The sequence below is a fragment of the Ochotona princeps genome, chromosome 17 (genome assembly GCF_030435755.1).
Source record: "Ochotona princeps isolate mOchPri1 chromosome 17, mOchPri1.hap1, whole genome shotgun sequence".
NCBI lineage: Eukaryota > Metazoa > Chordata > Mammalia > Lagomorpha > Ochotonidae > Ochotona > Ochotona princeps.
The window spans coordinates 47,050,547-47,062,584 of NC_080848.1; the positions used below are offsets into that span (position 1 = coordinate 47,050,547).

Genomic DNA, 12,038 nt, shown 5'->3' on the forward strand with positions numbered 1-12,038 from the left:
GCCAATCTCACTGTAGAATACATAAAAAATAAAATACACTAAATGAGGGGCCCGGCGGCATGGCCTAGCGGCTAAAGTCCTCGCCTTGGAGGCCCCGGGATCCCATATGGGCGCCAGTTCTAATCCCGGCAGCTCCACTTCCCATCCAGCTCCCTGCTTGTGGCCTGGAAAAGCAGTTGAGGATGGCCCAAAGCATTGGGACCCTGCACCCGTGTGGGAGACCCAGAACAGGTTCCAGGTTCCCGGCTTTGGATCGGCGCAGCACCGGCCGTTGCGGCTCACTTTGGGAGTGAATCATCGGACGGAGGATCTTCCTCTCTGTCTCTCCTCCTCTCTGTACATCTGCCTTCCCAATACAAATGAATAAAATCTTTAAAAAAAAAAATACACTAAATGTGTATACAGACTCTAGACACATTATGAAAGGCAAGTCCCTGAATAGAATCAGGTTGCTGCATGGCTTATCAGCCGGTTTCTGATTAAAGATGAGGAGAAAGTTCAACAAAAGACAGGATACAGATTGTGGTTGAGTTTGATTAAATGATGTCTTAGCTAAACTCATTACTTTCTTTTTTAATTTATTCACTTTTATTGGAAAGGTAGATTTATAAGAGGAAGAGAGACAAAGAAAAAGATCTTCCATTTGCTGGCTCACTGCAAAGATGACCACAATGGTTGGAGCTGAGTAGATCTGAAGCCAGGAGCTTGTTTCTGGTCTCCCGGGTGAGTGCAGGGTCCCAAGCCTGTGGGTCATCCTGTTCTCTCCCAGGCCATAAGCAGGGAGCTGGAAGGGAAGTGGAGCAGCCAGGATACGAACCATTGCGCCTATGCAAGCTGGCATCTGGAGGTAGAGGATTAGCACGTTGAGACAATGTGCTGCCCCCACTACCAGAATTTCTATGAATCCATCATTCTCTATCATTCTGGGTGAGCCTATTTCCTTTAAGAAAAAAGACACAGCAGAAAAGACAGAATTGTCTCTCCATATTTGCGGAGGACTGGTTCCGTAACCAAAACTTGAGGATGTGTTTAGGTTCCTTATATTAAATGGCACAGCATTACATAAAACCTACATAAATTGCCTCATATACTCTAAGTCTCTAATGTACAGCACCTACCACAATGTGAAGTTGTTATTGCACTTGGAAAAACACAAGTAAAAAGATATGTGGATGTTCAGTACAGATGTAATCACTGCAGCCCTAACTAAAAACCACAGAAACAAGGGAAAGGTGAATGGGGCTCACACAGTGAAGGCAGAGACTGGATCTGTGAAACGCAGGCGCCTGTGGCAGGGTGCACCTACACAGTCACATCACTTCACATCATTTCAGGATTCAGGATGCTCCAAAGTACACAGCAGATTCAAGTCCTGTTTTTCTATTATCAAACATATTTGAAAATATAATTTTAAAAGAAAAAACCTTATCGGACTAGAGCTGGGGTATAGAAAGTAAAGCTGCCAATTAGTGGTGCCAGAATCCCATGGGGGCTGATTCAAGTCCCGGCTGCACCTCACACACAGCTTTCTGCTCATGCGCCTAGGAAAACAGAGAGGGATGGCCCGGCCCAAGGCCTTGGGCAACCGCATCCACAAGGGAGACTCAGAAGAAACTCCTGAATCCTGGTTTCAGACTGGCCCAGCTTTGGCCACTGTAGGCATTTTGGGAATGAATCACCAGACAGAAATCTTGTTCTGTTTTTCCTTTTTCTCTTTAACTCTGCCTTTCAAAGAAATAATCTTGCAAATAAAACTGAGTGGCAATTACTTAGCATAGTAGCTAAGATACAACTTGAGATGTCCGCTCTCATATCAAATTCCCTAGGCCTGAGTTCTGGCTCCACTTCTAATTCCAGCTTCCTGCTAATATGCACCCTCCACCATCTATACTGGAGACCTGGATTCAGCAGGAGGCTTCAGCCTGGCCCAACCGTGGCTGGTGTGGATATCTGAGGAGTGATTAAGCAAACAGAAGATCTCTCGGTCTCTTTCTTTGAAAACTTAAAAATTTTTCCAAAAACTTTATTTAGAGGCAGAGAGGCAATAGGTAGTAACAGCCCAATTATCGGCGCCACCATCAGTCCATCCCAGGGTCTACATTTGTGGGGAAGTAGAGTCAGGAGTCAGAGCTAAGAACTGAACCCAGGCATTCTAAAACATGGACAATATTTCTTTTTCACAGTTAACTGAATGCTTTGTACAGAACCTGCATGGAGGAATGACATTAGATATTAAATAAAGAAGCATCAATTCCTGTAAAATATGTATCTCTTCATTGTAGGAGAGACCGAGAGGAAGATCCTCCGTCCTATGATTCACTCCCCAAGTGACCACAATGGCCGGTGCTGCACCAATCCGAAGCTGGGAACCTGGAACCTCTTCCAGGTCTCCCACGCGGGTGCAGGGTCCCAAAGCTTTGGGCCATCCTCAACTGCTTTCCCAGGCCACAAGCAGGGAGATGGATGGGAAGTGGAGCTGCCGGGATTAGAACCGGCACCCATATGGGATCCCTGTGTGTTCAAGGCGAGGACTTTAGCTGCTAGGCCACGCCTCTGGGCCCCACTGCAGTATTTTCAAAAGTGATAAAGATGTGATAAACATTTCATGCTAATTTGCCTTTACAGACTAAAATTACTGAAAAATTTGTACTATCTATGAAATTTTACAAGGATACTTTTAAAAACTGCATGAGCAAAAGCAATTAAAAGGGGATGGCTATATGACTGTTTATGAGAACTAAACTATAGTAATACTATAGGGGAACTCAGTGGTAGTGGCGGGGAGGGGACTTGTGGAGAAGGGAAGGGAAATCCCAGGGACTATGGAACTGTCTCATAACATAGTAATAATAATTTTTTAAAAGGTGATGAATGGGAAGGACCAGCACCGCAGGCACTGCACACGGGCACCAGTTCATGACTTGATCCAGCTGCTGCCAACAGCCTGGAGAAGCAGTGGAAAACGGCCCAAGTGTTTGCGCCTCTGCCGCTCATGTGGGACCCGGATGAAGCCCCATGCCCCAGCCTGCACCAGCACTGGCTGGTCTCTCTCTCTCTCTGTTACTCGTTCAATGTAAAGATATATAGATATTCACAAAAACAAAAAAAAGTAAAGCAGATTTCCCCCAACCTTCTTTGAAACCCCTTAGTTATTCACAAATATGAACTAAAATTTCAACTGACACGTAAAGTTTGTATTTAAATCACGTTCTACAGTATTTTCAGAACGTTTAAGATGCTTCTCCTCTTGGCATTTTCTTACATCTCAGACAGCAAAGGTGGCCTTGCTGTGACGTCTATCACCTTAGAGAGAGAATCGTAGCTGAAGCCCACACCTTTCACCTCTCCTTCCAACACCACGTCCCATCCCATCATACAGTCAGCTGAAATCCCAGAGAAAAAAACAGACACAGAAAGATACAGACACAGAAAGATGATACATACATGAAGATACAGACAAGTAATAGAAAAAATTTACAGTCGATCTCTTTCAGCAAAGCAATGATGACACAGTTGTTCCTGGCATCATAAACCAATATGAAAATCGTAAAAGAAACTGTCACTTGTCTCTGCAGGAGACAGCGGCCGGCAAAGCACGGCCAGCTAACACCTAAGGAGCCAGTCTCACCTCTGCCGTTCTGGTTCGCCCTCCACGTCTTCATCAGCACTGCAGGTGGCACTGGAGTCATTGTCTGACTGGGGCTCAGGCCTTTGGGGAGTTATCTGCTGGGCCACCTCCAAGTCTTCATCTCTAGGCTCTGCCTTTTCACTGGCTCTCTCCAAGTCTCTTTCTTTGGTTTCACCTTCTGCTGTAGGAGCACCGTTTTCCGGCACCCGAACGTCAACATCTCCAGGGTCTGCTTTGGTAGTGACTGGGGTATCAAGCACAGAACCTGCTTTAGCGCTGCATTCCTGCTGCTCTATGTCCATCGGCTCTGCTGTCTCCACGCTGACGGTGGCACTCGTCTGGCTCTCCGCACTTTCACTCTCAGCTGGTTTGGCGCTTGGGGCCGCTGAGGAAGGAGACGCACCCGGTGCAGTTTCAGCTGTGGACTCGAGCTCAGCCACGGGTTCCGCGCTTCCTCGAGAAGCGGCATTTTCAGTGCTGTCTTCTCCGGGCTTGACAGCTTCAACTGGTGAAGGAGAAGGAGCACTTTCTGTATCAGAACTATTTTCAGCACCTTAAAGATAATGATACAGCATAAAAATCTGATAATGATACTCTTCAGATGGTGACAGAAACCATGCTTCAAAGTGCTCGTTTAGGATGGATTACACTCCGTGGATGACCTCATTGAAGTACTTACAGCCACTGGGAAAGCTAAAGTTTTCTACAAAGTGTGCAAGAGAAAGATTAAATTGTCTTGAACTTCTGCAATTGAAAGTACAAAAGCTTTTAATGTCCAAAAGTAACTTATACGATATTTGAAAAACAAAGACAGGAAAACAAAACACAACATGTTGCCATAATTGGTAACATTCTGCAACAATTCCATTGGCCCTTTTCTGTGTTTGTGTGTGTGTTTAAATCAGTAAAGACAGGCCAGGGTGTTGGTGTAGCAAGCTAATTCTGTCCATGGTGCCCTATCCCATCTGGAATGTCCGAAGGCAGCGGTCCCCGACATTCACCTAAGAGACTGAGAGGGAGTTCCTGGCTCCCAGGTTCAGACCAGTCCAGCTTCATACCTGGCGGTCACCTGGAGAGTGAACCAAGGAAGATGATCTGACTCTGTAACTGACTACCAAACACACATTATCAGTAAATAAATCTTAAGAAATAACAACAGGGCCCAGCATGGTAGTCTAGCAATTAAAGTCCTCACCTTGCACACGCCAGGATCCCATATGGGTGCCAGTTCTAATCCCAGTTGGCCCCACTTCCCAACCAGCTCCCTCCTTGTGGCCTGGGAAAGCAGTCGAGGACGGCCCAAAGCCTTGGGACCCTGCACCTGCGTGGAGACCCAGAAGAGGCTCCACTCCAGGCCCCTGGTTTCATATCAGCTTAGCTCTCCAGCCATTGTGGGCCACCTGGGCAGTGAATCATAGGACGGAAGATATTCCTCTCTATCTCTCCTCCTCTTTGACTTTGCAATAAATAAAGTAAGCAGTGTTCACATTCTAAAACGACCCCTGCCCCACAGGAATGTAAGCCAGATCACATCAGTGAATTAAGATTTTACCTTTTTAGAGTATTAGGTCTTAGAAGTCTGGTGTATACTTTATTTTCAGTATTATCTCAATTTGGACTAGTCACAGTTAAGTGCTCAAAAGCCAAAAGCAGATATCCAGAAATTATCACACTGGACAGCAAGGTTCTAGAATAGTACTTCATAGATTTTTTTTTTAATTCTAACAAAGGTCTTTCTCCATTTTGTCTTTTACCATTTCATACCTATAGTTTTAATACTTCTGGCATCTTTACCTAGTTATATTGAAAGTCCAGTGCCAATATGTCAATAATCTCAAGTTAACGAGCATTTTTTCCCTAGTGTTTACTATCCAATCACAAACCAGACACCTAGGGGGTCATCTTTTGAAGACTCCTTTCTGAGATCCCAGGAGTCTGCTTGGTAAACCTGGTTTTCTCTGGATATATCCCTGAATCCCCCGTCTGCTGAACTTCACAGCAACCACTCAAACCCCTGAGCAGCTCTTTGCATTCTCCACCTCACACCATCCTCCACATCAACTACAGAGCGAGCTTTTTTAAAGCCAAAACTTACCCTCACACATTCACTCTCTTTTTCTATCTTTTCAATGGAAACCCATCCCTCTGAAGGTGTCTGCATGGCCTGCAAAGCCTGGCAGGCAGGGCCGTACCAGCGTCTCCCGTTCATCTTGCTCACAGCTGTCGGTATTGCAGACTCACTGGCCTTTCCATTTTCCTAATGCCCCATTACACCTTGTATCACGGAGAAAGCGCACACCATCCACCCCTGCTAAAAGGCTCTGTCATCTGCTTGTCCTGTGGAGACAGCTCAAATATCACATGCACTATAAGCCTTCCATAGCATAACAAAGTCAGACGCTGTTCCTCACACTCTCCTAACACAATTTTGTATATGTACATAATTATTTGATGTCTGGTTATTTCTACCAGACCACAAATATCATAATGTGGGGCCTAGTATAACGGCAATGACAAGTTAATCCTCCATCTGCAGTGCTGACAGCCCAGGCAGGCACCACTTTGAGTCCTGGCTACTCAACTTCCAATCCTGCTCTCTGCTAATGAGCTGGAAAAGCACTGGAAGATGGCCCAAGGCCTTGAACCCTTGGACCCACTTGGGAGATGCAGAATAAGCTCCTGGTTCCTGGCTCTGGATCAGCTTAGCTCTGGCCATTGCAGCCATCTGGCAAGTGAACAGAATAGCGCTCTCTCTGTCCCTCTAACTCTGATTTTCAAGTAAAACAAATAAATCCCTTTTTAAAAAGTTCCATAGGGCCCGGCGGCATGGCCTAGCGGCTAAAGTCCTCGCCTTGAAAGCCCCGGGATCCCATATGGGCGCCGGTTCTAATCCCGGCAGCTCCACTTCCCATCCAGCTCCCTGCTTGTGGCCTGGGAAAGCAGTCGAGGACGGCCCAATGCATTGGGACCCTGCACCCGCGTGGGAGACCCGGAAGAGGTTCCAGGTTCCCGGCTTCGGATCGGCGCGCATCAGCCCGTTGCGGCTCACTTTGGGAGTGAATCATCGGACGGAAGATCTTCCTCTCTGTCTCTCCTCTGTGTATATCTGGCTGTAATAAAATGAATAAATCTTTAAAAAAAATAAAATAAAATAAAATAAAATAAAATAAAATAAAATAAAATAAAATAAAATAAAAAGTTCCATAAAGTGAAGATCCTACATTCTGGTTCTCTGAAACCTTAGTGACAAACACTGTGGCCGGCACATAGCCAACTCAAACACTAGATGAATCATGCACTGGATGGTTGGTCAGGAAAGGTCTAAATCAGGTGAATCTTTCCTCTGCTGAATTCTTGGGTTACTTCCAATTTGTCACTGCGACAAAGAGTATACAGAGATGTGCACACTTTTAATGAAAATCCAGTTTGTAAAAAAAAAATCTTCTAGATAACTCTTGGTATATGTTAAATTGAGTGAAGTCCTTGAGAAACTTCAAAAACTAAAAATTAGTGCAATGAGGGAAGACTTGTCACACAGTCGAAATGACAGCAGAGCCAGTGCCTCACAGCATGTTGAAAACTGCCCCAGAGATGGGTAACACACAGCAGCAGACAGTCCAGAAACAGATGCTAACAGGCCTGCAAAATTAACAGGTCAAAAGTGGTATTTTAAAGCAGTATTTATTCAGTAAAAACTTGTCAGAACCAGCTCCGTGAAACAAAAACATGGGCCCTACTAATATAGGAAATAATTCCAGATGGAATAAAGATTTTAAAAACATTAGGAGACAATTTGGGACAAGATATATGTAACTTTGGAAAACACATAGAAATCTATTCAGTAAACATGAAGCTTTGATGCTACAAAGTTATAAATATGCCATTTATATGGAAAAATATAATCAAAACTTTCATGACCATCTACTAAAAACATTTTTAGCATGTCAAAATATCCTAAACATTTCTACAAATTCATTCTTTCATTCACTCAACTATGTATAAAACACCCACTGTGTGTCGGAAACTCTTTGAGATTCTGGGTACAAAGCAGTGAAAACAAAATATCTGCTCTCATGGAGCGCATATTCTATGCTGAACAGACAACAGCACATGTGTGGAGTGTCAAACGATAGCAGAAACCGTAATGACTACATAAGAAAACCTAACAAGCAGGAGAGGGTACTGAGGGCTTGCACAGGGGCGCACACTGACATCTGAGCAGAAGCCTGCCAGATGTGAGAGTGAGCTACAGCCTAAGGAAGAGCGTTCACAGCTGAGGCCTTGACCAGGGGTAGGAGCAGGGAGTGTGCGGCTGGCTCTGAGCAGCACACAGAGCAGGGCGCTCCGAGCTGACGGAACAAGCAGAACAGGGGCTGGCAGAAGCTCAGAGGTTCAACTGTCAATTCAGGCAGGATGTCCTGAGTGCCTGTGAGGGTGTAGGGGAAGGTATATTGGAGTACAGATAACAAGTTCTAACTTATATGGTATGAAGAACAAGCTGCATGCTGAGTGAAAAAGTAGAATTTGAAAAAAAAAGAAAGAAAAACTTTTCAAAAAGATGCTGCATTGAAATGGCTCAAAACTTTGTAGCACAAAAGGAAGTGAGGAAGGGATCTATTATTGATAGATTTCAGACGGAGAACAAGAAAACATTATTAAAGGAACTTTATCTGATACTGGGAAAGACTGGAGGAAGAAACAGCGTGTAGGGGTAGTGAAACAAAAAGAATGTGGTGGTTCTAAGACATCTAGATAGAAATAACGCGTTAAATGTGGGGACTCTTGGAGTTCAAGTCTCAAAAACAAAACAAAAAGACCAACAAAAAGTCTGAATGGTATACCTCACACATAGGAAAAACTTCACTGAGAGTAAAAAATTACTGTTAGAGATGCTATCAAGCGATGGAAAGCAAGAAAAACACCTGAAGTTAGCCTTCACGTCTAATGGCACTGCAATGGCAAGCCTTAAATCCAAGGGCAAACGGACATGTCATCTGTCATTAAACCTAAGATAGGCCAGTGATTATGCAGCAGATACCACTTTAATGTAAGCAAAATTTTCAATTATTTTCTTCCAATATGCCAAAGGGCAGAGACATTTCCAATGCAAAATGTTTCACCAAATGCCAGCGAAACATGAGTTTTTTCCTAAAAATAAAAAGTCCTGAAGGAACAGCATAAAACAACAATAACAAAAAAAAATCCAAATTTTGATCAAGTTTCAGGTTTTCTGTTTTAACTCTTCTGACCGTGAAAGATGTAGAGTCAGATGTGCTTTAGGGACTGAATTCTCCCTTCAGCAACTGCCTTCATACTTCCACTGGCAAGAAATTTGCCACACAATAAGCAATGCACCTGCCGAGTGTCCCATTAACAAATGAATTAATTCATACAGTTTTTACATACTTTGACACTTTCCAAATGAAGTCAAAAAGAAATGAAGAGAGACCTCAGGATTCTACTGTTGAGTTCAGGTCCTATTAGTAGGAAACTAGTCTAGGTATCAAAAGGAAAACACATGCAGGAAACAGCCATGCTGCCTAACACCGACCAGGTGGACACGTTATTTTAATACCATTCTTGGCAACTTCAAGCAACCACATAAAAGACCAAACAACGGGAAATAAAAGGGAAAAAGTCACTCATTGTTGTTCAGTTTTTGAGAAACTGCAAGCCTACACACGGACAAGCTTTGATATGGCTTGAATTGCATTTTCCCAGTCCAAAATTTCTATGTTAAAGCTCTAACTCAGGTGTGACTGCATATGGAGACGGGGCTTCTAGGAGCTAATGCAGGCTAAATGAGGTCAGTGGGTGGGCTGCAATCCAGCAGGACTGCTGGGGAAAAGGAAGAGGCGGCAGGAGTGCACCAAGAGCAAAGGCCATGTGAGGACAACACAGAGGCAGCTGGCTATCTGCAAGGCAGGAAGAGACTGCTCATCAGAAGTCAACTCTGCCAGCACCTTGATCTCAGACCGCCAGCTTCCAGCAATCTTAGATGAGGAAATGCAGCAGAAACCACTCAGGCCAAGGGATTCTGTTAACGGCAGGTCATGGAGACTGATTAATACAGCTGTTCTTCCTTATCTGTGGCAAACGTACTTCGAGATTCCTCCAGAAGCCTGCCATGGCAGGCAGGAACGAATCCTACACAAATTCTTTTCTGCACGCGCATGCGCGCACACACACACACTCTTAAGAGTAATGTTTAATTTACCAACTAGGCACAATATAAGATTAAAAATAATAAATACTAAAACAGAACAGTTATTAATGATATACTACAACAAAAGTTAAGCAGTAAGGAGTCTCTAAGTATTTTCAGAGCATGGTTGAAGAGGATGACCGAAGATTTCATTTATGTTTATAATCCAAGAACACTAGCTACCAGATACAAACCTATTAACAGGAAAAATCCTAGTGGGCTCTTTGAAAGGCTCATAAACACACCAGGCTGCCTTCCTTGTTTGTGGCAATCTTAATCTAGCCCAGCTTGCTCCAATATTCTACTTATGCTTGCTTGCCACAACCACCTTCATTTCACAAAAAGACTCACAGAAAAAAAAAATACTTCTTATTCAAAAACAAAGCCCATTTCATGTAAGTCTGAAAAGCAGCAATAATAATCTGTAGAGAAAAAAATAACAGAATCTAACATTTCTAAACTGGAGGGAATAGAACTTCCTAACCTTATATAAAATAAAACACTTATAAAGAAAAGATAAACAATTACATATAGAATTTAAACTGCAGTAACTCAAAACTAAAAGGCAAATGAGATAGAGAAAATATTCACATACACAAAACACAAACTTGTTTGATATACTAGCATTATGAAAATCTCTGAATCAGAAGCAGTTCAATTCACAAAAGAAATGCATAGAAACTTGACACTGAAAATTGAAATAAATTAGCTGCCCTTCCATCTTTCAGCAAAAACTCAAGAAACAAAAAAACATTTTCAGCAAACTGTCAATGATTTAAGAAATATTATTTTTCTCCTTAAGCTTCTCAGGCTTGGTGTTTTTTCCTACTCATAGGGTTATTAATTCTTTTGCCATGAAAAATTTTGGGAACGGATGAAACAAATCAAACTGAAAGCACAGATAAGTAGGGAAATGTAACTTGACACCAAGGGACACAGCAACGCTCCCACTGTGCAGACATGTGGCTAACGCAGGACTGTCACCCCCAACAGCTTCCGGTTCCAGAACCTGCACAGTCTTAGGCATCACACAAACAATTGTTGGTTATGTAAACAAACACATTATGTTTAACAGCTGTATGACACAAAAATACATTTCCTTCAAGAGAAATTCTTACGCAAATAATGAAGCTAAACACGATGTGTCTGGGATAGCAGAGGCCAGGTTAAATCTACGACTTTTGAGATACCTTCGCTGTCCTCTGGATTCTCTTCCTCATTGGAGGCTTCAATGTCCTCGTCCTCCTGGGCAGAAACGGTGGAAGCAACACTTTCACACTGAGATACATCCCGCTCCTCACGAGGCTTCCGTGAAGTCTAACAAGTAAACAACAGCAAGTTCAACAACACCATGACGGACATAAGTAGAAGGAAAAAGTCAAGCCTTTTCATTTCTGACATAATACAGAACCCCGGGAGACATATACATAAATAGACAAAAAGGCTGTGTGTTCTGCTTAAACTGAAGCAACTAGCTCTGAGCCATCACTAACTGCTCTTCCATGCAGGTGAATTTGATCAAAAGTTGCATTTAACAAATTATTGCAACTGCAAGTCTCCATGCTCATCTCACATTTCAAATAATCTAATAAAAACATACACATTTTTTACTGAACATGTACATTGAAATGCAGAATAAAACACAATGAAAAATAACTGCTCACAATTCCAATTAGACATTATAAGTGCACTGATACACTCCTTTAAGTCCTTAAAGATGCACATAGTACATGTATGAGTGTATAAATCTTCATGCATACATTAAATACAGCCTGTGGACCATACGTAGCTGTATATTCTATTTTCTAAAATCTACTGTAGCCATGAACTGAACAGCCTCCCTACATTACAAACCCTTTAAAATGGGGGCAATTCCAATGGCTCAACTGACTATTCCCTTGCTTGCAAGCGCCGGCACCCATATGGCCACCAGTTCATTTACCAACTTTTCCACTTCCCATCCAACTCCCTGCTTATGGCCTGGAAAAGCAGTAGAGGATGACCCAAAGCCTTGGGACCCTGTACCCGCATGGGAGACCCGGAAGAGGCTCCCGGCTCCTGGCTTCGGATCGGCTCAGCTCCTGCCGTTGCGGCCATTTGGGGAGTGAACCAGCGGATGGAAGATCTTTCTCTCTCTGTTTCTCCTTCTCTCTGTAAATCTGCCTTTCCAATAAAAATAAATAAATCTTTAAACAAACAAACAAA

General features: G+C 43.2%; 1 protein-coding gene across 19 annotated transcripts in view; it reads right to left on the bottom strand.

The window, feature by feature from the left end:
* The window catches only part of NCOR1 (nuclear receptor corepressor 1), a 147,088-nt gene that overhangs the window by 47,080 nt on the left and 87,970 nt on the right, over positions 1–12,038 (bottom strand). For 11 of the 19 annotated variants that reach the window (XM_058676510.1, XM_058676528.1, XM_058676515.1 and 8 more), the window contains 3 exons: positions 11,859–11,996; positions 11,024–11,150; positions 3,629–4,181 (listed from right to left, as the gene is read on the bottom strand). In XM_058676510.1, coding sequence (XP_058532493.1) covers positions 3,629–4,181; positions 11,024–11,150; positions 11,859–11,996 — 818 coding nt within the window. The remainder of the gene's footprint in view (positions 1–3,628; positions 4,182–11,023; positions 11,151–11,858; positions 11,997–12,038) is intronic. The other 8 variants (XM_058676527.1, XM_058676521.1, XM_058676525.1 and 5 more) reach the window with 3 other exon arrangements.